The following is a 26,925-nucleotide window of genomic DNA, read 5'->3' on the forward strand; positions in this document are numbered from 1 at the left end:
CGCGCAAACGTTCCGTAAAAACAATACAGATTTAGGCTTTACCAGTAGAAACACATTAGCAAACACGCTCACTCATTCTGTAGAAAAACACGACCCCCTTCTGAGATCTTGGGCCTACAAAATTAGTTATTGTGGCTGTGACGGAATGTATGTTGGTCAGACTGGTAGAACATTTAAAGAAATGTTCAGTGAACATACAGCTTTGCATACTATGAAGCACTCCACCTTTAAAGAACATTTGCGAAGAAGGTAATATAAGTTCACAAATATTCATGACAATATAGAAATACTACATATTGTCGAAAAAGGAGGTGCGATGGATATTCTTTAAGAGTTGGAAATTTACATCCATGCAGAACGACAGTATAAAAATATGTTGAATGAACAAACAGAATCTAAAAATATTTTGTTCGAAAAATTTTCACTACCTACTACTCCGGTATCAGGAACATTAGTAGTCACCTGGAGACTGACTCCCCGTACCTTGATTTGTAATGTGTCGTCCTCACTGGAGTTCCACTAGAAACGACTGCACTATTATCGATTCTTACCAGCAACGCTTCCTATAACCTTTGACTCTGTGGTTTAATCTTTGGCCACACATCGATGTTTGCAAACCACCCTAGTCTGTGTCGCCTGGCCACCAAGAGCTGTTGCATAGCGGCATGTCGAGCATAAAACGCTTTGTGCTTATGTCTTCTAGTAAATATCATTAGCCCCACTGTTTTGTATTTTAGATTTGATTCGCGGATCCAGTTATATGGCTTTTTCCACGTATAGCGATTTTACTAAAATGACGTGTCGTGATATTTTACTGTAACACCCAAATTACGATTCTTATTGACTATGGATCATAATATTGTAGTAATTTATTAGTGAAGGTGCTTGTAAGGTTATGGATAGCGCGAGAGATTCTGGTGTACAAATATCTCACCCGATACAAAAAAATTTTAGGCAGTGATTCTTTATACAGCTTTTTCATAATTTTCACTGTGTCCAATTAATTCAGACACCTCTTTGGCATATTGGGCGGCAGGGTTACGCAATAATTTCATTTCGTATGTCAACCTCTTCCTACTTGGATCTGTGTAGATGTGTGTTAAGTTTTTAATATCACGGCAACTCCTGATGTGGATGTAAGTGACAGGATGGACAATATTTAGTAGTTTAGACTAAGGTTGTAGACAGACAGACATCGACACTTAAGTTAGGGGGGGGTCGTTATCTGAAGTTCAGATATTTTATATTTTTAGTTTCGACTCTTATATGTTGAGTGTGCGCTTGGTTCGCATCAGATCTGTATGATTTGAACTTAATCCAACCACTGTTCCCATCGAATTTCTTGGCCTCTGATACATTTGAGGCCAGTCAGTCTTTACACCTAATGGTAGCTAGCAGATGGCCGGACCTGCTCCTGGACTGATACCGAACAGCAACAGAAGAAAACCAAGTGACAAGCAAGACGACAAGCCGAGGAGAGAAGGAAACGGATACACTATTCTTCACAGAAGCAGTAACAGCAGACTGTTTAACCTGCATCGAACGTGCATGGAATGGACGTATGCAACGTGTTAGTAGCGCGGCATTCATGATGGACCACTTCAAGATGACATCGTGTGTGTTTGCCGAAATACCGTGGAGTAAATACGAAATGATTCGGTCGGACACGCGAGAATTCTGTAAATTAAATTTTCTGATTGGGAAAGGTAAACGTTGTTGTTGTTGTTGTCTTCAGTCCTGAGACTGGTTTGATGCAGCTCTCCATGCTACTCTATCCTGTGCAAGCTTTTTCATCTCCCAGTACCTACTGCAACCTACATCCTTCTGAATCTGCTTTGTGTATTCATCTCTTGGTCTCCCTCTACGATTTTTACCCTCCATACTGCCCTCCAATACTAAATTGGTGATCCCTTGATGCCTCAGAACATGTCCTACCAACCGATCCCTTCTTCTGGTCAAGTTGTGCCACAAACTTCTCTTCTCCCCAATCCTATTCAATACTTCCTCATTAGTTATGTGATCTACCCATCTAATCTTCAGCATTCTTCTGTAGCACCACATTTCGAAAGCTTCTATTCTCTTCTTGTCCAAACTATTTATCGTCCATGTTTCACTTCCATACATGGCTACACTCCATACGAATACTTTCAGAAATGACTTCCTGACACTTAAATCAATACTGGATGTTAACAAATTTCTCTTCTTCAGAAACGCTTTCCTTGCCATTGCCAGCCTACATTTTATATCCTCTCTACTTCGACCATTATCAGTTATTTTGCTCCCCAAATAGCAAAACTCCTTTACTACTTTAAGTGTCTCATTTCCTAATCTAATTCCCTCAGCATCACCCGACTTAGACTACATTCCATTATCCTTGTTTTGCTTTTGTTGATGTTCATCTTATATCCTCCTTTCAAGACACTGCCCATTCCATTCAACTGCTCTTCCAAGACCTTTGCTGTCTCTGACAGAATTACAATGTCATCAGCGAACCTCAAAGTTTTTGTTTCTTCTCCATGAATTTTAATACCTACTCCGAATTTTTCTTTTGTTTCCTTTACTGCTTAATATACAGATTGAACAACATCGGGAGAGGCTACAACCCTGTCTTACTCCCTTCCCAACCACTGCTTCCCTTTCATGTCCCTCGACTCTTGTAACTGCCATCTGGTTTCTGTACAAATTGTAAATAGCCTTTCGCTCCCTGTATTTTACCCCTGCCACCTTTAGAATTTGAGAGAGAGTATTGCAGTCAACATTGTCAAAAGCTTTCTCTAAGTCTACAAATGCTAGAAACGTAGGTTTGCCTTTCCTTAATCTTTCTTCTAAGATAAGTCGTAAGGTCAGTATTGCCTCACGTGTTCCAGTGTTTCTACGGAATCCAAACTGATCTCCCCGAGGTTGGCTTCTACTAGTTTTTCCATTCGTCTGTAAAGAATTCGTGTTAGTATTTTGCAGCTGTGACTTATTAAGCTGATAGTTCGGTAATTTTCACATCTGTCAACACCTGCTTTCTTTGGGATTGGAATAATTATATTCTTCTTGAAGTCTGAGGGTATTTCGCCTGTTTCATACATCTTGCTCACCAGATGGTAGAGTTTTGTCAGGACTGGCTCTCCCACGGCCGTCAGTAGTTCCAATGGAATATTGTCTACTCTGGGGGCCTTGTTTCGACTCAGGTCCTTCAGTGCTCTGTCAAACTCTTCACGCAGTATCATATCTCCCATTTCATCTTCATCTACATCCTCTTCTATTTCCATAATATTGTCCTCAAGTACATCGCCCTTGTATAGACCCTCTATATACTCCTTCCACCTTTCTGCTTTCCCTTCTTTGCTTAGAACTGGGTTTCCATCTGAGGTCTTGATATTCATACAAGTCGTTCTCTTATCTCCAAAGGTCTCTTTAATTTTCCTGTAGGCGGTATCTATCTTACCCCTAGTGAGATAGGCCTCTACATACTTACATTTGTCCTCTAGCCATCCCTGCTTAGCCATTTTGCACTTCCTGTCGATCTCATTTTTGAGACGTTTGTGTTCCTTTTTGCCTGTTTCATTTACTGCATTTTTATATTTTCTCCTTTCATCAATTAAATTCAATATTTCTTCTGTTACCCAAGGATTTCTACTAGCCCTCGTCTTTTTACCTACTTGATCCTCTGCTGCCTTCACTACTTCATCCCTCAAAGCTACCCATTCTTCTTCTACTGTATGTATTTCCCCCATTCCTGTCAATTGCTCCCTTATGCTCTCCCTGAATCTCTGTACAACCTCTGGTTCTTTTAGTTTATCCAGGTCCCATCTCCTTAAATTCCCACCTTTTTGCAGTTTCTTCAGTTTTAATCTACAAGTCATAACCAATAGATTGTGGTCAGAGTCCACATCTGCCCCTGGAAATGTCTTACAATTTAAAACCTGGTTCCTAAATCTCTGTCTTACCATTATATAATCTATCTGATACCTTTTAGTATCTCCAGGGTTCTTCCATGTATACAACCTTCTTTCATGATTCTTAAACCAGGTGTTAGCTATGATTAAGTTGTGCTCTGTGCAAGATTCTATCAGGCGGCTTCCTCTTTCATTTCTTAGCCCCAATCCATATTCACCTACTACGTTTCCTTCTCTCCCTTTTCCTACACTCGAATTCCAGTCACCCATGACTATTAAATTTTCGTCTCCCTTCACTATCTGAATAATTTCTTTTATTTCATCATACATTTCTTCAGTTTCTTCGTCATCTGCAGAGCTAGTTGGCATATAAACTTGTGCTACTGTAGTAGGTGTGGGCTTCGTATCTATCATGGCCACAATAATGCGTTCACTATGCTGTTTGTAGTAGCTTACCCGCATTCCTATTTTCCTATTCATTATTAAACCTACTCCTGCATTACCCCTATTTGATTTTGTGTTTATAACCCTGTAGTCACCTGACCAGAAGTCTTGTTCCTCCTGCCACCGAACTTCACTAATTCCCACTATATCGAACTTCAACCTATCCATTTCCCTTTTTAAATTTTCTAACCTACCTGCCCGATTAAGGGATCTGACATTCCACGCTCCGATCCGTAGAACGCCAGTTTTCTTTCTCCTGATAACGACATCCTCTTGAGTAGTCCCCGCCCGGAGATCCGAATGGGGGACGATTTTACCTCCGGAATATTTTACCCAAGAGGACGCCATCATCATGTAATCATACAGTAAAGCTGCATGCCCTCGGGAAAAATTACGGCTGTAGTTTCCCCTTGCTTTCAGCCGTTCGCAGTACCAGCAGAGCAAGGCCGTTTTGGTTATTGTTACAAGGCCAGATCAGTCAATCATCCAGACTGTTGCCCTTGCAACTACTGAAAAGGCTGCTGCCCCTCTTCAGGAACCACACGTTTGTCTGGCCTCTCAACAGATACCCCTCCGTTGTGGTTGCACCTACGGTACGGCTATCTGTATCGCTGAGGCACGCAAGTCTCCCCACCAACGGCAAGGTCCATGGTTCATGGGGGGAGGTAAACGATAAGGCTATTAATAAAATTCAGTTAGCTACTAACCGACGCGTTACATACTACTCTTAACCACTTGTTCATTTTCGAAACAGCATTTCAGAGATTATTTCTTAAACTGGGAAATACTTACGAGAGGTTATTAATCATTTACATTTTACTTGTTTAGCATCCGACCCGAGCGGACCGCTGCTCTGTGCTTGTGGCGCAGCTGCAGGAGGATAGCTCTAGAGTGGTCGACAATAAGTTAAGGGGAGATTGCCGATCGTGAACATCTGACACTCAAGGGCTCAGCGGATTCGACTCCACGACTGTAACTTCCACTACTCTTGTTAGGTTTACCGGCGGTACTCGTCCGTCCTTCGTTAGGGACTTCGAAGGCAATACCAGTGACCCAATACATCTGTCACTCCCACGTGCTGCAGGCCTTCTTTCTTCCTCCAGCGCTTCCTTTGATCACCGCCCATTGCACTCTGCACTAACAGGTCGTAAGGCACATTTTAGATCTTTTTCTTTTCAGAAGATAAAAATAAGGCGAATCCCTCTGAAGTTAAAATTCTTTGCTGAAGGGAGACGTCGGATGCCCCAGCCTAACCCAACCAACTACCTGCAGTATGGCTGCAGGCCAAGCAGCGGAGATGACAGCTGAACGCTCCAATGTGTCCGTACACACACACACACACACACACACACACACACACACACACACACACACACACACACACAGAAGTACTCTAGACATTCCACGGCTGCTCCGGTACTCCAAGAGCCGGAGCTGACAGGACACGCACCACGAAACAGGAGTTCGACTGTGGTAGCAAGTCGGACCACACCACCGATACCGCACATTATGCAGAAACCAATCGTGTCATTAGCAGGCTTCCTACCGCTCGTTGTAATCAACTAGGGAGAGCGTCTCCTGAACCAGGAGTTTAGCGAAACGCATAACCCCACAACGTATTACTGAATTCTTACCGGGGACCACACCGTACTCTACTGCCAAACGAAACATGCTACAAGGATCTACTGAACTTTCCGGAAGACAAGGATGTAGAGCCGTTCACATACATAACTGTATTCCAAAAATCCATACCTGATGAAGGGGGTACATGCTCGAACCCTGATAGACAGTATCCAAAGTATCCAATGAACTGATTGCCGTAGTCTTAGAAAGCGTTTGCGTAAATCGAGTAAGTTCGTTCGGCACGATTAGACATTCACACTACATGGTGAGCTGCTCGACACGTCCAAATCAAGCGACGTGCTGAACATTAATTTATTTCTTTATGTGGTCGTGAATGTTGACACCTACAACAAGCCACACATCACCGAACAATGTCGTAACTGCCAGCGTTTTGTGCATGCGGGTATTTAATGCGATCTTTCTTCCCACTCCCAGAAATGCACTAGTGGTCACAGAAAAGTGCACCCCCCTAACAGCACCACGCAAGTGCATCAACTTTGCTGCTCTGGAATATCCTTTGCTGGAGTGGTTGTTGGCATCACCAGCAACGCAGGGCAGGTGAAGGAACCTCAGAGCTGTGCACACATACAGCAAACCCCCAGCAACACACACACACACAGCCAACTCAGAGGACAACACACCCGCTTCAGTTACAATGCAGGACAAATAATGACATGATACTACCCGCCCCCTCCAAAAGGAACCATTGATTGCAGCCCACCACAAGCAACAGAAAATGCACCCACACAGCATGTCAACCAGAGATGAGGTGAAGGAAGAGAAACAACTAGCACAGCGCGAACAACTACACAAGGAGGACAGAGAAAGGACACCACTAAGCAGGTACGTAACTGACACCTATCCAATGACCCACAGTTCACAGCCAACACCCACACACCACAGAACACACAGGCGCCACCAAAACTACTCCAAAAACAGCTGACTCACAAACCAGACCAAACTCAACACCATCACAAGCACCACTGGCTGTGACTACCACCGATAATCGACCGGCGAACACTTCCTACATTATTCTGAAGAATGGAAACATTCCCCATACTCAAGGCCACCAAAATAGTCATGAAGATTATGGGCTTTGTCTCAACTCTTTACGCAGTTCGTGATGGGCTCGCTCAACTGGACTACATACAAATCTAGTGCGAATGTGGAAGGCAGTACATCGGACAAGCATATATATCACAGCAATGTATGGAGCGCATCATAAACGTGCGCTTGGGACAAATAACCTAGTCCGTGGTAGCAGAGCATAGCGTTAACGAGTGGCACACCAACTTTGAAATAACGAAGATGATATGCTGTGCCAACGGATTCTGAGACTCTTCAAAGAGGTAGTGGAAATACGTTTCCAGAACAATCTTGTCAATTGGGATAGCGGATTTTAACTTAGCGCACCGTGGGATTCCGCAATTAACGTTCCGTTCAGAAGGTGGCGGCGTCTGCGGACAGAATGGACAGCAACGAGCACTCTACGCCCGCATTGGAGCCGCACCGTGATCCCCACCACCGGCAGCGCCGCTCGTCCCTTTTACCCAGGAGCGTTATTGGGCCGCCTGCAGAAGAGGACAGCGGTCAAGTAACTATACAGATACACTCCTGGAAATGGAGAAAAGAACACATTGACACCGGTGTGTCAGACCCACCATACTTGCTCCGGACACTGCGAGAGGGCTGTACAAGCAATGATCACACGCACGGCACAGCGGACACACCAGGAACCGCCGTGTTGGCCGTCGAATGGCGCTAGCTGCGTAGCATTTGTGCACCGCCGCCGTCAGTGTCAGCCAGTTTGCCGTGGCATACGGAGCTCCATCGCAGTCTTTAACACTGGTAGCATGCCGTGACAGCGTGGACGTGAACCGTATGTGCAGTTGACATACTTTGAGCGAGGGCGTATAGTGGGCATGCGGGAGGCCGGGTGGACGTACCGCCGAATTGCTCAACACGTGGGGCGTGAGGTCTCCACAGTACATCGATGTTGTCGCCAGTGGTCGGCGGAAGGTGCACGTGCCCGTCGACCTGGGACCGGACCGCAGCGACGCACGGATGCACGCCAAGACCGTAGGATCCTACGCAGTGCCGTAGGGGACCGCACCGCCACTTCCCAGCAAATTAGGGACACTGTTGCTCCTGGGGTATCGGCGAGGACCATTCGCAACCGTCTCCATGAAGCTGGGCTACGGTCCCGCACACCGTTACGCCGTCTTCCGCTCACGCCCCAACATCGTGCAGCCCGCCTCCAGTGGTGTCGCGACAGGCGTGAATGGAGGGACGAATGGAGACGTGTCGTCTTCAGCGATGAGAGTCGCTTCTGCCTTGGTGCCAATGATGGTCGTATGCGTGTTTGGCGCCGTGCAGGTGAGCGCCACAATCAGGACTGCATACGACCGAGGCACACAGGGCCAACACCCGGCATCATGGTGTGGGGAGCGATCTCCTACACTGGCCGTACACCACTGGTGATCGTCGAGGGGACACTGAATAGTGCACGGTACGTCCAAACCGTCATCGAACCCATCGTTCTACCATTCCTAGACCGGCAAGGCAACTTGGTGTTCCAACAGGACAATGCACGTCCGCATGTATCCCGTGCCACCCAACGTGCTCTAGAAGGTTTAAGTCAACTACCCTGGCCAGCAAGATCTCCGGATCTGTCCCCCATTGAGCATGTTTGGGACTGGATGAAGCGTCGTCTCACGCGGTCTGCACGTCCAGCACGAACGCTGGTCCAACTGAGGCGCCAGGTGGAAATGGCATGGCAAGCCGTTCCACAGGACTACATCCAGCATCTCTACGATCGTCTCCATGGGAGAATAGCAGCCTGCATTGCTGCGAAAGGTGGATATACACTGTACTAGTGCCGACATTGTGCATGCTCTGTTGCCTGTGTCTATGTGCCTGTGGTTCTGTCAGTGTGATCATGTGATGTATCTGACCCCAGGAATGTGTCAAAGTTTGCCCTTCCTGGGACAATGAACTCACGGTGTTCTTATTTCAATTTCCAGGAGTGTATGTGCAGCACAGTATCAGTCACAGTCGCTCGGTGACAGTCGTACTGTGCAGTGATCGCGTGCGGAGCTGCAGCAGCGCATACGATACTACACCGAGCCATAGGGACCTGCTTGCCGGTTACGTCTCGAGGGTGCGTAAAGCTTTGAAACTTACGCATACCAAGGACGCAGGAGTGGCCAACTGAGTTTTTGTTAAAACACAGTTTGGCGCTCAGCATCATCTGAGGGCAAAGCAACTTCAGGAAGTATTAAGAGCAGCATTGTCGTGCTTTTTGCCGCTGCGGAAATGTCTTGTGCAGGTGATGCCTTGGGGTCGAAGCGGTCTTCCGCTGTCGACGAAAGGCGCGTCTTGTTGCCGCGGGCCGCGTCTCCGGCCGTTTCGAGCGCCCCAGCTGCCGCAGAGCCATGCTCTGCCCTCCCCGAAGGTTAGGGAAAATTTGGGCCAGGACCTCGCAGCCGGCCGCGGAACCGCAGAGAAGGTTTCCGCCGCCGCCGATCAGACCTCCGCGTCCACTAGGAAAATAGGGCCAGCAATGCAGCCGGGCCACCTAACGGTGTCAACGATGGCTGTAACTGGCACCACCTTGGCAGCAGCCCCACTTCCCGCTCCGGACATGGCGAGAAACACAACAATGCAGTTATACACAACACACCGACAACGAAATATATAGTCAGTACTTGCAATCCTGCCCCTCCTAACCTCGTCCTAACTCCGCTCCTGCTTGCCAACGCCACCGGCACACTTCCCGAATACATTACGTCCATGAAGAATGGCAAGCAGATGCCCCGTCTGCCGACCAAAATCCTCCCCAAACCCACCCCCTCGTCTCAGACTTCCACCCGCTCCAAATACCTTAAATCCCCCCCACTCAAGCCCACCACATCCAACCAGCGGCGTGTAAGGAAGGACAGGAAGGAGAAGCACTCCAAGGGGAAGAAGAAATCCACCACCCCCACCCCAACCACTTCCACACCCCAACCACTTCCACACCCTCTGAGGAGCCAGCGCCCCCGACAGCACCTGTCGTCGCACTGGGAGGGGACCAGGAAACACCGGCACTTGAAGGGAACCGCGAAACCGGGCAGGACTCCGATGGTTTCGTGCTGGCGAGGAAAACGTTTCGCCAGCCGAAGCTTCCGCCAGCCCGGGGAGTGGAACCCACCCCGAACAGATTTCAGGCGGTTGCTGATGAGCCAGAGACAACAGAAAACACAACACAAACACAGAACCAAGTCGCCCACCACCTCCCCCCGATTGCCGCAGAGTTCCCTCAAAACTATGAGGAGCTCTTCGAGTTGCTCAAGACAGAAATCGGGGGAGGCAGCTTCCAGGCAAAACCCGCCGGTGGAGACAAAATAAAAGTCACATTAAACACACTCGAACACTACAACAGTCAAAACACTATTCAACACAGAAAACATACCTCACTACACATTCCCCACATCAAAAACACGAAACAGAAACATAGTAATAAGAGACGAGTGTCCCCCCAGGCGATCAAAACAGACTTGACTGCGCAGGGGTACGTCGTCAAGGCGGTCCAGCAGATGGGCAACATCAATAGCAAGTGGCCACTATACCAGGCCACACTCCCAGACATCCCCCAGAACAAAAGGGAGATAAAGATGGTTCTGGCTGTGCCTGTCACCACTGAACCACTGCGCCGCAAGAACAAGACGGCGCAGTGCTTCAGGTGTTAGGGCCTGAATCACATCGCCGCCTACTGCACCATGCCAGTAAGGTGCAGGAAGTGCACTGAGGCCCATGACACAAGAACATGTACACTACTACACACGAACCCACAAATAAGGTGCGCGCTGTGTGGCAAAAACCACACAGCAGGTTACCAAGGTTGTGAGGTCCACAAACGACACACACAACAGGCAAAGGGTGCAAAGGCCACCCCCCCCCCCCCACACACACACACAAGCAAAACACCATTAACCCACCTAGACACACAACAAAACAAAACACACACGGACAAGGTCTGGGTTAAACCAAGGCCGGACACACCGAGGGCGACTTATGCGGAAGCGGTTTCTCCTCCGAGGAACCATGAAAGCGTGGCCCAATCATCACAACACCAGACACTATCACGAGAACACCGGGAAATACACAGCAACAACCACCAGGTCCACCATGACGGAGGAAGCTCTAGGGAACTCGACACACACACTCCCCCCCCCATGGATCAGTTGTTAGGCGTAATGGTGCAGACCATGAACCTCGCCATGGAAATGATGAAGGAATTCAGGGAAGCCCAGAAGCAGAACACACAGATCCTCGTCGCCCTTCAGGCAACAGTCCAGCAGTCGCTCCCCTCTGCGACTTCCTCAGTAGTATCAAAACCCCAGCATGAATAGACGACCGAATATTCAAGGCCTGACAATGTGCGTCTTCAACGCAGACGGCATTGTTAATCAAAAGGTCGAGTTCAGAGAACTCATGAAGGAGTTCTCCATGGACATATGCATGATGGGGGAAACCCACCTAAAACCGGGAATAAAAGCGACAGTTCAACTACGTTACCTACCGTAAAGACAGGCCAACCCAAGGTGGAGGAGTGGCCATATATGTAAAAAGAGGGATCCCACCACCAGGTATTCATACCAGCTACCAACAAAATCGAAGCAGTGGCGGTGGAAGTAATCACTGCCACTGGACCCCTAACTATTGTTGCAGTCTACCGACCCCCACATGACCAGATAGATGAGGGAGACATAGCTGCTCTAGGGCAAATTGAAGGCTAACTCATAATAGGGGGAGACTTCAATGCCAAACATCACGATTGGAATTCTAGAGTAACCTCCAGAGCAGGTGCCAAACTGCAACAGCTAGCGCACACCCACCACTTCGAAACATGGGGTCCAGTCGAGCCCACACATTTTCCAAAAAATGGAGGCAGGTCCGACGTGATAGATACAGCTCTCACTAGGAGGATCGCAGGGTTTGTGGCCGCAAGGACAATCAACAGAATGTCCTCCGACCACAACCCAGTGATTCTGGAGGTCGATGTGGGAGAATGGGTAGCACTCCCGCGGTACCAGACGTCTTACAAACTTACAGACTGGGAGCGATACCAAGAAACTGTCGCCTCTGATATCGCTCGCGCTCCGCCACCTACTGCTGAAACAGTAGAACAAGCGCTACAAGACCTAACAGGCACCATCTTGCAGGCAGCGGAAGAAGCCACCCCTCCACAAAGGGATAGCTCACCGCCGCAAATACAGCTCCCGGAACACTTGCTAGCTCAAATTCGACATAAGAACAGAGTGGCAAGAGAGTGGAAGATCACCAGAAATCAGGCCACCAGGAGGCTGCTCAATCGTCTATAGAGAGAACTGAAGGTAGCGCTCAATGAGCACAGAAACCAGCAATGGCAAAACCGCCTCACAGCTCTCAAAGTAGACGATCATACACTATGGCAAGCGACCAAACAGTTAACAAAAGGACGCGCTAGGATGCCGCCACTGCATGGTGAGCAGGGACTGGTCTACAGCCATGCTTGAAAGGCCAACGCCCTCGCCGACTCCTTCGAGAAGCAGTTCCAAGCGGCAGAACCCCAGAATGAAGAGCATGAAGAGGTAGTCAGTCGTCAACTGACTGTCTTCCTCAATGCCGAGGGGGACCCAGAGGACGAACCCATACTTTTTGCCCCTGAGGACGTGGCAAGAGTAATCAGGTCCCTCCCTACAAAAAAAGGCACCAGGGCACGATAGTGTCACTAATCAGTTAGTCAAAAATCTCCCACCCACAGCAATCACACACCTTGCGAACGTCCTCAACGAGATTACTCGATCCCGTGTTTTCCCAGCTTGCTGGAAACATGCGGAAGTGGTCGTGATACGCAAACCAGGGAGAGACCCTCTATTCCCGCAGCACCACAGGCCGATTAGCCTCTTGCCAACTCTCGGCAAGATCTATGAGCACCTCCTGCTAAGACCCATACAAGAACATATTACCAGAGAGCAAATTCTGCCGGATTTCCAATTTGGCTTCCGACAGAACCACTCTGCCCCACAACAGGTCATGAGATTGGTTGAAGCAGCCACAGAGGGCATCAACCACAAAGGCTACTGTGGGATAGTGCTACTAGACGTAGCCAAAGCCTTTGATTCAGTATGGCATAGAGGGCTACTCTACAAGTTGTACACACAAGGGTTTCCCAGGAGCATAGTTCAGCTGATCAAGAGCTATCTCACGAATAGGACTTTCTCCGTCAAAGTAAAAACTGCCACCTCCACCAGAAGGCGTTTTCGTGCTGGGGTGCCACAGGGATCGGTCCTGGGGCCCGTATTGTACAGTTTGTACACTGCGGACACTCCAACGGCCCCCCTGGTGCACACCGCACAGTACGCTGACGATACAGCCTTCTACACGAGAAACGCGAACAAGGACCTGGTCATCCATAGGCTACAAAAGGTTTTAGATGACACGAAAACTTGGGCCCGTCGCTGGCGCATCACCATCAACTCTGAGAAGACGCAGGCAATGCTGATTACCCGCGGGCTCGGAAGGCGCGAACCTCATCAACGTCCCCCCTCCACCTTCACCTACATGGAACCCAACTCCCCTGGCGCAGAACCGCCAAGTACCTTGGCGTAACCTTGGACTCTCGTCTGATGTGGAAACCCCACAGGCGATGTCCACAGGAAGGCCTGCGCCAGAATGTCCATCCTATATCCTATCCTGAACACAACCAGCTCCCTTCCCTGCCCAGTAGCAGGAAATGTGTACCAGGCCCTGATCCTGCCAGTAATGGAGTATGCGTGCCCTGTCTGGGGATACGCGGCAAAGCAGCACCTGGACAAACTCCAGAGGCTGCAGAACCGCGCCCTCAGAAGGGCAGTGCACGTACCTCTTGGATTCCCTACAGACGACTTGCACGCCACAGCCGAAATCCCACTCCTGAGAGAGCGTTTCCAGGATCTGGCAAGGGCTTTCTATGAGGGTTCTTCCAGATCCGGAAACGCACTCATCCACTCCCTAGGTCGGTATGACATGTCCCGCGATAAGAACAAGCGCCCTATGACGATCTTCGACGACTAAGTCGAAGAGAAAATCCCAACACCCAATCCATCATCCTGTTCCTTCCCATATAACAACAAACTTCTCGCCTACCTCAGGCAAGTACCAGACACACTCACAACAATCATCACAAATCACAGACACCATAAACTATAGGAAAATCACACACACGTTCACAGGGGAGTAAAAGCCGAAAGGCTACAGACTACCCCTCACACTTCCCCAGAGAGGGGAAAGCAACAGATGAGAGCAGCAGTATCAGTCACTCGCTGAGTGGCAGTCAAGGGTTGAGCATCGCTCCTCTAACCAGCGCACTGTCAACCATAGGCCCCCCACTTGTACGGGTGACACCAGGGGTATCTTCGTCTTTTCTTTTATAAAAAAGCATCGGCGGGAACCCAGTTGAGGTCTGCAGTAAGGAATTACGGCGGGCAGGATATTGTTTGGCAACGCCCGACAGCAGAATTGTCGTGTTTCTTCTTCGAATTGCGGGATGTCGAGCTCCAGTGGTGCCTTGGGGTCGAAGCGGACCGCTGTCGAAAAGAGGCGCGTCTTTTTGCTGCCGCGTGCCGCGTCTCCGGCCATTTCGAGCACTTCGGCTGCCGCAGAGCTAGGCTCTGCCGCCCCCCCCCCCAAAGGTTAGAGAAAATGTGGGCCAGGACCTGGAAGCCAGCCACGGAACCGCCGTTCAGACCTCCGCGTCCACCAGGAAAATAGGTCCATCAATGCAGCCGGGCCACCTAACAGTGTCAACTATGGCTGTAACTGGCACCCCCTTGGCAGCAGCCGCTCCCAACATGGCGAGAAAGACACCGAATAACGCAGTAATACACAAAACGCCGACAACAAAATACATCGTCAGTACTTGCCGTCCCGCCCCTCCTCCCATGGTCCTAACCCCGCTCCTGCTTGTCAACGCCCAAAACAAACACTCAGATTTCATTGAGTCCCTCAGTAAAGGCAAGCAGAAGCCCTGTCTGCCGATCGAAAGCGTCCCAAAACCCACCGCCTCAACGCAGCCCTCAACCTGATCCAAATTTCTACAATCCCCCCACGCAAATCCACTTCCTCGAAACAGCGGCGTGCAAGGAAATACCGGAAGGATAGGCACTCCAAGTCGAAGAGTAAGGACACGTCCACCACCCCTACGCCAACCACTCCCACACCATCTGAGGAGCCTGCGCCCCCGACAGCACCTGTTGTTGCCCTGGGAGGGGAAACCATCGTCCTGGACGGGAACTGCATAACCGGACAGGACTCGGAGGGTTTCGTGCTGGCGAGGAAAACCTTTCGCCAGCGAAGACTTACAGCAGCCAGGGGAGTAGAACCCACCCCAAACAGATTTCAGGCGGTGGCTGATGAGACAAAACAGAAAACACCACAACAGAATCACAAACACAAACAAGTCACCCACCACCTTCCCCCCCCGATTGTCCCCGAGTTTTCTGAGAACTATGAAGAGCTCTTGGAGCTGCTGAAAGCGGAAATTGGGGGACGCAGCTTCCAGGCAAAACCTGCCGGTGGAGACAAAATCATAGTACACACACTAGAAAACTACACCACAATCAAGACACTATCGATAACAAAAACATACCTTTCTATACGTTCCCCGAAACAAAAGCACGAAACAAAAACTTTGTAATAAGAGATCTCCCAAGACGAGTGTCCCTCTAGGCAATCAAAACAGACTTGACTGCCCAGGGCTACGTCGTCAAAGTGGTCCAGCAGATGTGCAACGTAAACAGCAAGTGGCCACTATATCAGGTCACACTCCCTGATATCCCCAAAGCAAAAGGGAGATGAAAACGTTCCTGGCTGTGCCTGTCACCTCTGAACCAATGCGCCGTAAAAACAAGATTGTGCAGTGCTTCAGGTGTCAGGGCCTAAATCACATCGCCGGCTACTGCACCATGCCAATCAGATGCAGAAAGTGCGCCGAAGCCCACGACACAAAGACATTCACACTATAACACACAGACCCACAAGCAAGGTGTGTGCTTTGTGGCAAAAACCACACAGCGGGTTACTAAGGTTGTGAGGTTCATAATCGACACATACTGCAGGAGAAAAGCCTACACACACACACACACACACACACACACACACACACACACACACACACACACACACACACACACACACACACAGTCATACAAGATAACATGAAAACACGCACGGACAAGGCCTGGGTAAAACCAAGGCTGGACACACCAAGGGCAACCTATGCGGAAGTGGTTTCTCCTCCGAGGAGCCATGAAAGCGTGGCCCAAACACAACAACACCAGACAGCATCACAAGAACACTGGGAAACACACAGCAACAACGACCAGGTCCACCATGACAAAGGTCTAGGGAACCCCCTTCCCTCCCCACGGTGGATCAGTTAGGCGTAATGGTGCAGACCATGAACCTCGCCATGGAAACGATGAAGGAATTCAGGGAAGCCCAGAAGCAGAAAACACAGATCATCGTTGCCCTTCAGGCAGCAGTCCAGCAATGGCTCTCCTCTGACTTCCTCAGTAGTTTCAAAACCCCATCATGAATAGATGACCAAATATCCAAGGCCTGATAATGTGCATCTTTAACGGAGATTTTTTTTTGTGGTTTTAGGGCGCACAACTTCAATGGTCATTAGCGCCCTGACTATGTTAAGAATGCACCACGAGGCACAAGTTTAAAACGACAACTAAAGGGGAAAACACGATAAAAGACAGACTGACAGGCATAGGATTAAAAAACAGTATCATCAAATATCCTTAGAGAGGTTTGTGAAATTGATAAAACGAAGAACACGAGCAGCTGCCCGTGGGTCATCCGCTAAAATGACATCTAAAGTACACGGCAGGTTAAGATCTTGACGCAGTGTGTTAAAATCCGGACAGGACATTAAAATGTGGCGGACCGTCAGCAATTGCCCACATGTGCAGAACGGCGCCGGCGCAGCCGTCAGCAGATGGCGATGGCTGAACCGGCAGTGTCCAATGCGTAACCGGGCCAAAACGACCTCCTCCAGCCGAGAAGGGCGGGAGGAGGACGTCCAAGCCACGGGAAGAGGTTTCAAGGCCCGAAGCTTGTTGTCTGTAAGTGCAGCCCAATCGTCATGCCACAGCGATAAAATGCGCCGACAAATGACCCTGCTACAGTCTGATGAAGGGACACAACAAGAAGCTGTCCGAGGCTGGAGGACCGCAGCCTTGGCCGCGGCATCTGCAGCTTCGTTCCCAAGGATACCGAAATGGCCAGGGACCCACATAAAGCTAACCGGAGAACCGACGTCCACCAGCTGCTGAAGAGAGCGTTGGATCCGGTGCACGAAAGGGTGAACCGGATACGAATCACTGAGGCTCTGGATGGCGCTCAGGGAATCGGAGCAGATGACATAAGCAGGATGTCGGTGGCGGCAGATGTAAAGAACAGCCTGGTAGAGGGCAAAGAGCTCAGCTGTGAAGACCGAACAATGGCCATGGAGCCGGTATTTGAAACTTTGTGCCCCGACAATAAAGGAACACCCGACCCCGTCATTGGTCTTAGAGCCATCTGTATAAATGAAGGTCATATTGATGAACTTTGAACGAAGTTCAACAAAACGGGAGTGGTAGACCGAACCGGGGGTAACCTCTTTTGGGAGCGAGCTGAGGTCAAGGTGAACTAGGACCTGAGCCTGGAGCCAAGGTGGCGTGTGGCTCTCGCCCACTCGAAAGGTTGCAGGGAGTGAAAAATTAAGGTGTTGAAGGAGGCGACGAAAGCGGACTCCAGGGGGTAGCAGGGCAGAGACATACAACCCGTATTGACGGTCGAGAGAGTCGTCAAAAAAGGAACGATAAGACGGGTGGTCGGGCATTGACAGTAGCCGACAGGCATACCGACAAAGCAGTATATCGCGCCGGTAGGTGAGTGGCAATTCGCCAGCGTCAGCATGAAGACTCTCTACGGGACTAGTATAAAACGCTCCAATCGCAAGTCGTAAACCTCGATGTTGTATGGAGTTGAGGCGGCGTAAGATGGATGGCCGTGCAGAGGACTATACGAAGCTCCCATAATCCAGCTTGGAGCGGACGATCGACCGATATAGACGAAGCAGGATGGTCCGATCTGCTCCCCACAACATACCACTTGGAACACGGAGGACATTTAGAGAACGGGTACAACGGGAAGACAAATAAGACATGTGGAGACCAGCTAAGTTTCCTGCCAAACGTAAGATCTAAAAATTTTGTTGTCTCCACGAATGGGAGAGCAACGGAACCGAGTCGTAAGGACGGTGGGAGAAACACTTTGTAGCGCCAGAAGTTAATACAGACCGTCTTCTCGGCAGAAAAACGGAAGCCATTGGCGACACTCCAGGAGTAAAGACGGTCAAGAGAACGCTGAAGACAGCGCTCCAGGACACGTGTACACTGCGCGCTACAATAGATGGTAAAATCGTCCACGAAAAGGGAGCCTGAGACATCAGCTGGGAGGCACTCCATTATTGGATTGATCGCGATGGCGAAGAGAGCGACGCTCAAAACTGAGCCCTGTGGCACCCCATTCTCCTGGCGAAAGGTGTCTGACAGGACAGAACCCACATGTACCCTGAACTGTCAATCCATTAAAAAGGAACGCATAAAAAGAGGGAGGCGACCGCGAAGGCCCCATGTATGCATGGTGCGGAGAATGCCCGCCCTCCAACAGGTGTCGTAAGCCTTCTCCAAATCAAAGAACACAGCCGCGGTCGGGCGCTTCCGGAAGAAGTTATTCATAATGAAGGTCGACAAGGTAACCAGATGGTCAACAGCAGAGCGGCGCCTACTAAATCCACATTGTACATTGGTAAGTAGGCGTCGAGACTCTAGCAGCCAAACCAATCGAGAGTTAACCATTCGCTCCATCACTTTACAGACACAGCTGGTAAGCGAGATGGGTCGATAACTGGAAGGCAAGTGCTTGTCCTTCCCCGGCTTTTGAATCGGGACTACAATAGACTCGCGCCAGCATGCGGGAACATGTCCCTCAATCCAGATGCGATTGTAAGTACGAGGAAGAAAACCTTTACCCGCAGGAGAAAGGTTCTTCAGCATCTGAATATGAACAGAATCAGGCCCTGGAGCGGAGGACCGTGATCGGCCAAGTGCGTTTTCTAGTTCCCGCATGGTGAATGGGGCATAATAACTTTCACGATTCGAGGAGCGGAAGTTAGGTGGCCTAGCCTCCTCTGCCTGTTTGCGGGGGAGGAAGGCAGGGTGGTAATGAGCGGAGCGCGAAACCTCGGCGAAAAAGCGGCCGAAGGCATTGGAGACATCCTCAGGGGCCACAAGGACGTCATTCACGACCCTCAAGCCAGAAACTGGTGAGTGGACCTTAGTGCCAGATAGCCGGCGCAGGCTACCCCAGACAACAGAAGAAGGAGTAAAACTGTTGAAGGTGCTTGTGAAAGCAGCCCAGCTGGCTTTCTTGCTTTCTTTAATAATACGACGACACTGCGCACGTAATCGTTTATAATTGATACAATTCGCCACTGTAGGGTGGCGTTTAACGGTGCGTAAAGCACGTCGACGAGCACATAAAGCGTCTACATGCTGCAGTCCACCAGGGGACCGGTACGCGACGTGGAGAAGAAGTAGGGTGAGGGATGGAATATTCAGCAGCAGCGAGAATGACTTCCGTGAGGTGTGCGACCTGACAATCGCAGCTGGTGAAGGTTTGATCCTGAAAGGTCGCCCTGGAAGAGAAGAGCCCCCAGTCTGCCTTGGAGATGGTCCAACTAGTTGAGCAAGGAGAGGGGGTATGCTGCAGGAGATGGATAACACACGGGAAGTGGTCGCTCGAATATGTATCAGAAAGTGCATACCACTCAAACCGGCGTGCAAGTTGGGGAGTACATATAGAGAGGTCTAAATGGGAATAGGTGTGAGATGTGTCCGAAAGAAAAGTAGGGGCGCCAGTATTGAGGCAGACAAGATTGAGCTGGTTGAAAAGGTCTGCTAACAGGGAGCCCCTCGGGCAGGATGCTGGAGAGCCCCAAAGGGGATGGTGGGCATTGAAGTCTCCAGTTAACAAAAATGGGGCAGGTAGCTGAGCAATAAGCTGCATCATGTCTGCCCTGGTAACGGCAGATGACGATGGAGTGTAGACTGTACAAATGGAAAATGTAAAAGTGGGGAGAGTAATGCGGATGGCAACTGCCTGCAGGCTGGTGTGCAATGTGATGGGAACGTAGTAAATATCATACCGGACCAGCAACATAACCCCTCCATGAGCCGGAATACCTACCACAGGGGGTAGGTCAAAACGCACAGAGGTGTAGTGTGCCAAGGCAATTTGATCGCATGGGCGTAGCTTCGTTTCCTGGAGGGCTACGACGAGCGGACGGTGCAAGCGGAGCAGTAACTTCAAGTCCTCTCGGTTGGAGCGAATGCTGCTAATATTCCAGTGAATAAGTGCCATCGTAAGAAGAAAAGGAAGATGAAAGAAGGGGTCACCTCGAAGGCCGCTGAGGGCCTGGCTTCGAGAGAGCACTGCCGCCGTTATCAGTAGGCGGACAGTCATCGTCGATTGGTTCTGTAGGTTCATCGGCCATCTTGTTAAGATGGCCGGGAGGTGGAGCTTCCTCCGCCGGTGGACGGCCAGATGTTCGGCTACCAGCGGTGCGGCCAGGCGAAACGGATGACGGCCTGGGGCGGCAACCGCTGGGTGGCGCAGGAGAAGAAATGCGCCGTGGCGGAGAAGAACTGTGCTTCCTATGAGCCTTCTTGGAAGGTCTTTTAGTAGAAGTACTGGTCGACGACTGGGAGTTAGAGGTACGTAGGCCGTCTGCACGGGACGGTTCCTTCTTGAAGGCCCGTGCATCTGATTTCTGGGTCTTCGTCTTGGCAGAAGCTGATGAAGGGGCTGGTGTCTGTGGGATGACGGGAGGAAGAGGAGACGTCGACCGCGCGATCTTAGCACTGGCCGAACGGATGACCGTGGTGCCGAAGGTCAGATTGCATGTCTGCGTCGCCACCTCCCTGGTAGTCAGAGGAGAGGCGAGAACAGTATTGTATTTTCACGCTGGGAGCAGCGTGGGCTTCCTACTAGCAAATAGCTTGCGAGCAGCCGAGGTGGACACTTTCTCTTTGACCCGAATTTCTTGGATACAGAGTTCTTCCATGTAGATGGGACAGTCGCGGGAGGACGCTGCATGGTCACCCTGACAGTTCACACAAAGAGGAGACGGAGGTGGACAGTCACCCTCATGGGCATCCCTGCCACAAGTGACACATTTAGCCGCATTGGAACAAGACTGGCGAGTGTGATTAAAACGCTGACACTGGTAGCTGCGCGTACGTGTCGGGACATAGGGGCGAACAGAAATAACCTCGTAGCCCGCTTTGATACACGACGGCAGCTGAACACTGTCAAAGGTCAAGGAAAGTGTCCGGGTCAGTACAAGGTCATTGTTGACCTTTTTCATGACCCTATGGACAGCCGTCACGCCTTGCTCAGCGAGGAAATAAACTCCTCGTCAGTCAATCCGTCGAGGGAGCTAGTATAGGCTACACCACGAGACGAATTCAAAGTTCAGTGAGCCTCCACCCGGACAGGGAACGTGTACAGGAGTGTGGCCCGAAGCAGTTTTTGTGCCTGAAAGGCGCTCTCAGTTTCTAGTAACAAGGTACCATTACGCAACCTGGTACACGACTTGACAGATCCGGCTATGGCATCTACGCCCTTCTGGATAACTAAAGGGTTGACAGAGGAAAAATCCTTTCCGTCCTCAGATCGAGAAACTACGAGGAATTGTGGGGCAGGCGGTAGTACTTTTGTCACTGGTGGCTGGTCATGCTTCCGTTTGTGGGCAGAAGTCGAGAGAGAAGAAGAGAAATCCATTGCGGAGGAATCCCCCATGATTGCCAGCGTCTCCGATGGCGCGCTCCTTCCTTGTGCGGACCCTCTCAGAGGGCACTCCCGCCTTAGGTGAATGTTTACACCTCAGGTCACACCTCCCGAGAAACAGACGGAGGGACCAATCGGCATGGTCAGAACGTATCAGCTCAGGCAATCACCCCTCCCTGGGCTTGGCCTTTACCAGGGGGTACCTGCGTGGCTTACATGTCTACCCAGGGCGGGGAATTACGCGTTACCCTGTCACCGGCTACGCGTGCGAACGCGTGGGTCGGCCTTCAGGCGCGCACAGGGAGGAAGGAAGAAGATGAAAAAGAAGAGAGAGAGGGAGATAGAGGACAGACTGTCTCAGACACTGAGGCGGAGACCAGAGGAGGCAAGGAGAAGGAGGCAAGGAGAAGGAGGCAAGGAGAAGGAGGCAAGGAGAAGAAGGCAAGGAGAAGAAGGCAAGGAGAAGAAGGCAAGGAGAAGAAGGCAAGGAGAAGAAGGCAAGGAGAAGAAGGCAAGGAGAAGAAGGCAAGGAGAAGAAGGCAAGGAGAAGAAGGCAAGGAGAAGAAGGCAAGGAGAAGAAGGCAAGGAGAAGAAGGCAAGGAGAAGAAGGCAAGGAGAAGAAGGCAAGGAGAAGAAGGCAAGGAGAAGAAGGCAAGGAGAAGAAGGCAAGGAGAAGAAGGCAAGGAGAAGAAGGCAAGGAGAAGAAGGCAAGGAGAAGAAGGCAAGGAGAAGAAGGCAAGGAGAAGAAGGCAAGGAGAAGAAGGCAAGGAGAAGAAGGCAAGGAGAAGAAGGCAAGGAGAAGAAGGCAAGGAGAAGAAGGCAAGGAGAAGAAGGCAAGGAGAAGAAGGCAAGGAGAAGAAGGCAAGGAGAAGAAGGCAAGGAGAAGAAGGCAAGGAGAAGAAGGCAAGGAGAAGAAGGCAAGGAGAAGAAGGCAAGGAGAAGAAGGCAAGGAGAAGAAGGCAAGGAGAAGAAGGCAAGGAGAAGAAGGCAAGGAGAAGAAGGCAAGGAGAAGAAGGCAAGGAGAAGAAGGCAAGGAGAAGAAGGCAAGGAGAAGAAGGCAAGGAGAAGAAGGCAAGGAGAAGAAGGCAAGGAGAAGAAGGCAAGGAGAAGAAGGCAAGGAGAAGAAGGCAAGGAGAAGAAGGCAAGGAGAAGAAGGCAAGGAGAAGAAGGCAATGAGAAGAAGGCAATGAGAAGAAGGCAAGGAGAAGAAGGCAAGGAGAAGAAGGCAAGGAGAAGAAGGCAAGGAGAAGAAGGCAAGGAGAAGAAGGCAAGGAGAAGAAGGCAATGAGAAGAAGGCAAGGAGAAGAAGGCAATGAGAAGAAGGCAATGAGAAGAAGGCAATGAGAAGAAGGCAATGAGAAGAAGGCAATGAGAAGAAGGCAATGAGAAGAAGGCAATGAGAAGAAGGCAATGAGAAGAAGGCAAGGAGAAGAAGGCAATGAGAAGAAGGCAAGGAGAAGAAGGCAAGGAGAAGAAGACAATGAGAAGGCAAGGAGAAGAAGGCAAGGAGAAGAAGGCAAGGAGAAGAAGGCAAGGAGAAGAAGGCAAGGAGAAGAAGGCAAGGAGAAGAAGGCAAGGAGAAGAAGGCAAGGAGAAGAAGGCAAGGAGAAGAAGGCAAGGAGAAGAAGGCAAGGAGAAGAAGGCAAGGAGAAGAAGGCAAGGAGAAGAAGGCAAGGAGAAGAAGGCAAGGAGAAGAAGGCAAGGAGAAGAAGGCAAGGAGAAGAAGGCAAGGAGAAGAAGGCAAGGAGAAGAAGGCAAGGAGAAGAAGGCAAGGAGAAGAAGGCAAGGAGAAGAAGGCAAGGAGAAGAAGGCAAGGAGAAGAAGGCAAGGAGAAGAAGGCAAGGAGAAGAAGGCAAGGAGAAGAAGGCAAGGAGAAGAAGGCAAGGAGAAGAAGGCAAGGAGAAGAAGGCAAGGAGAAGAAGGCAAGGAGAAGAAGGCAAGGAGAAGAAGGCAAGGAGAAGAAGGCAAGGAGAAGAAGGCAAGGAGAAGAAGGCAAGGAGAAGAAGGCAAGGAGAAGAAGGCAAGGAGAAGAAGGCAAGGAGAAGAAGGCAAGGAGAAGAAGGCAAGGAGAAGAAGGCAAGGAGAAGAAGGCAAGGAGAAGAAGGCAAGGAGAAGAAGGCAAGGAGAAGAAGGCAAGGAGAAGAAGGCAAGGAGAAGAAGGCAAGGAGAAGAAGGCAAGGAGAAGAAGGCAAGGAGAAGAAGGCAAGGAGAAGAAGGCAAGGAGAAGAAGGCAAGGAGAAGAAGGCAAGGAGAAGAAGGCAAGGAGAAGAAGGCAAGGAGAAGAAGGCAAGGAGAAGAAGGCAAGGAGAAGAAGGCAAGGAGAAGAAGGCAAGGAGAAGAAGGCAAGGAGAAGAAGGCAAGGAGAAGAAGGCAAGGAGAAGAAGGCAAGGAGAAGAAGGCAAGGAGAAGAAGGCAAGGAGAAGAAGGCAAGGAGAAGAAGGCAAGGAGAAGAAGGCAAGGAGAAGAAGGCAAGGAGAAGAAGGCAAGGAGAAGAAGGCAAGGAGAAGAAGGCAAGGAGAAGAAGGCAAGGAGAAGAAGGCAAGGAGAAGAAGGCAAGGAGAAGAAGGCAAGGAGAAGAAGGCAAGGAGAAGAAGGCAAGGAGAAGAAGGCAAGGAGAAGAAGGCAAGGAGAAGAAGGCAAGGAGAAGAAGGCAAGGAGAAGAAGGCAAGGAGAAGAAGGCAAGGAGAAGAAGGCAAGGAGAAGAAGGCAAGGAGAAGAAGGCAAGGAGAAGAAGGCAAGGAGAAGAAGGCAAGGAGAAGAAGGCAAGGAGAAGAAGGCAAGGAGAAGAAGGCAAGGAGAAGAAGGCAAGGAGAAGAAGGCAAGGAGAAGAAGGCAAGGAGAAGAAGGCAAGGAGAAGAAGGCAAGGAGAAGAAGGCAAGGAGAAGAAGGCAAGGAGAAGAAGGCAAGGAGAAGAAGGCAAGGAGAAGAAGGCAAGGAGAAGAAGGCAAGGAGAAGAAGGCAAGGAGAAGAAGGCAAGGAGAAGAAGGCAAGGAGAAGAAGGCAAGGAGAAGAAGGCAAGGAGAAGAAGGCAAGGAGAAGAAGGCAAGGAGAAGAAGGCAAGGAGAAGAAGGCAAGGAGAAGAAGGCAAGGAGAAGAAGGCAAGGAGAAGAAGGCAAGGAGAAGAAGGCAAGGAGAAGAAGGCAAGGAGAAGAAGGCAAGGAGAAGAAGGCAAGGAGAAGAAGGCAAGGAGAAGAAGGCAAGGAGAAGAAGGCAATGAGAAGAAGGCAATGAGAAGAAGGCAATGAGAAGGCAAGGAGAAGAAGGCAATGAGAAGGCAAGGAGAAGAAGGCAATGAGAAGGCAAGGAGAAGAAGGCAATGAGAAGGCAAGGAGAAGAAGACAATGAGAAGGCAAGGAGAAGAAGACAATGAGAAGGCAAGGAGAAGAAGACAATGAGAAGGCAAGGAGAAGAAGACAATGAGAAGGCAAGGAGAAGAAGGCAATGAGAAGGCAAGGAGAAGAAGACAAGGGAAAGAGTAAGGAAGACAGTGAGGTGGAGAAGAGCAAAGAAAGGAACCAACCAAAGGAAGGAAGAAACGAGAAGTGAAAAAGCAAAATGACCGCAAATAGAGGTCGCGGAACCGTCCGTCTCCGGACGCAGGCGCTAACTACCCCCTTGAGGGGGAGGGACTCCTTTTAGTCGCCTCTTACGACAGGCAGGAATACCTCGGGCCTATTCTAATCCCCGGACCCGCACGGGTGCTGCCCAACCTGGACAGTACTGGGCTGCCATACAAACAGCACTCACCACACTGTTCCCACCCCTTCATCGACCAAGTGCCACACCCAGCCCCCATCGCAAACAAGACACTAACACAGATCCTGTTCTGGAAGGCAGACGGTATCAACAAAAGGGCGGAAATTGCCGCGCTCATGGAGCTTAAGTGTATATTTATCGTACTACTGAGCAAAACTAAGCTCGAACCACACAACCACCTAAACTTCACCAGCTACTGCGTCTATCGTACCGACCAACCGGACGGCTCTGGCCACAGTGGAACGGCCATCATCATACACAGACATAGGACACACAAACATTGCGCTCCCTGAAGAAAAACTAGAGGCAACAGCCGTCATTGTCATGTTTAACGGAGCCTACACTACACTAGTATACCAAAAGCCCTACAAACATCAAAAGATGCGACATCAGCACAATACTCAGCGTATCACCGCGCGTAATCGCCGCTGGAGATCCTAACGCAAAACAACCTGACTAGAACTCACGTATACGTAACTCCAACGGCAAGAAACTATATGAACATGCACTAAGACGAAACTACATTACACTAGCGCCGACCGAACCGACGCACATTCCCCGGAGGGGGTCACAGGCCGGACGTGTTAGAAATGGTCCTCAAGGGCACAGCAACGACACTCAACGCTGACGTTGAAAACGGTCTGCCCTCAAATCATCAACCCGTTATACTTTACATTGAAGAAACACTGCAGCACATGGATTAACGCGGGATGTTAGACTACAGACGCGCGAACTGGACTTTGCTCAAGTAAACGCTTGACAGTCGCATCCCACCCACCCACGCGGTTGACGAGACAGCTCAAATCGAGGCCGTTGAAACCCTCACCAGCGTCGTCCAAGACGCAATAACCGACACCATACCAATCCGCACACCACAACAACACAGTACTGCCCTGCCCCAGGGGATCCTGGACCTTATTTCAATGAGTAACCCCCTCAGGAGACACTGGCAGCGCACCAGGCGCCAGCAATTCGAACAGCACATGAAAAGGCTCCGGGGAATAATCCGGGACAAAATACAAACACTTAAAACACAACAGTGGAACCAGAAACTAAGGGCTGGACACCACGCAACCTGGCGCGTGGCAGATAGCCCAACACTTTCACCAAGGAGAAACTTTACACAGCCACGCTACAAGGCCCAACGGATCAGCATATTCTGCGGAAGAAAAATCGGAATTGATGGCCCTCACATTCGCAGCGTGATTTACCCCGAACCTGGATCCCTCAGACCCAGCGTTCACACTTGCGACCGACCAGGAGGTTACACGCATCTTGGCCCAACCAGCGCGCAACGTCATCC

The 26,925-nt window shown here is 50.2% G+C and overlaps 2 protein-coding genes across 2 annotated transcripts; both read left to right on the top strand.

Moving 5' to 3' along the window:
- The first annotated feature begins 7,422 nt into the window (after positions 1-7,422).
- Positions 7,423-23,154, top strand: LOC126484701 (uncharacterized). The gene is made up of 2 exons (XM_050108296.1): positions 7,423-7,548; positions 22,291-23,154. Exons 1-2 carry the CDS (start codon positions 7,423-7,425, stop codon positions 23,152-23,154), a joined length of 990 nt encoding a protein of 329 aa, XP_049964253.1.
- Positions 23,155-23,276: 122 nt separating this feature from the next.
- On the top strand, positions 23,277-25,097 carry LOC126484702 (uncharacterized). The gene has a single exon (XM_050108297.1). The coding sequence runs from the start codon at positions 23,277-23,279 to the stop codon at positions 25,095-25,097; it is 1,821 nt and encodes a 606-aa protein (XP_049964254.1).
- The last annotated feature ends 1,828 nt before the right edge of the window (positions 25,098-26,925 follow it).

Source organism: Schistocerca serialis, chromosome 6 (genome assembly GCF_023864345.2).
Source record: "Schistocerca serialis cubense isolate TAMUIC-IGC-003099 chromosome 6, iqSchSeri2.2, whole genome shotgun sequence".
In the NCBI taxonomy this organism is placed as follows: domain Eukaryota; kingdom Metazoa; phylum Arthropoda; class Insecta; order Orthoptera; family Acrididae; genus Schistocerca; species Schistocerca serialis.

What these genes read in the sequence shown, in the direction of transcription:
- LOC126484702 (XM_050108297.1), top strand. Translation starts at nt 23,277, where the DNA reads ATGAGAAGAAGGCAAGGAGAAGAAGGCAATGAGAAGAAGGCAAGGAGA.
- LOC126484701 (XM_050108296.1), top strand. Translation starts at nt 7,423, where the DNA reads ATGGACAGCAACGAGCACTCTACGCCCGCATTGGAGCCGCACCGTGAT. An exon ending in CAGAAGAGGACAGCGGTCAA is followed by an intron (nt 7,549 to 22,290) that starts GTAACTATACAG and finishes GGCAAGGAGAAG; the next exon opens with GAGGCAAGGAGAAGAAGGCA.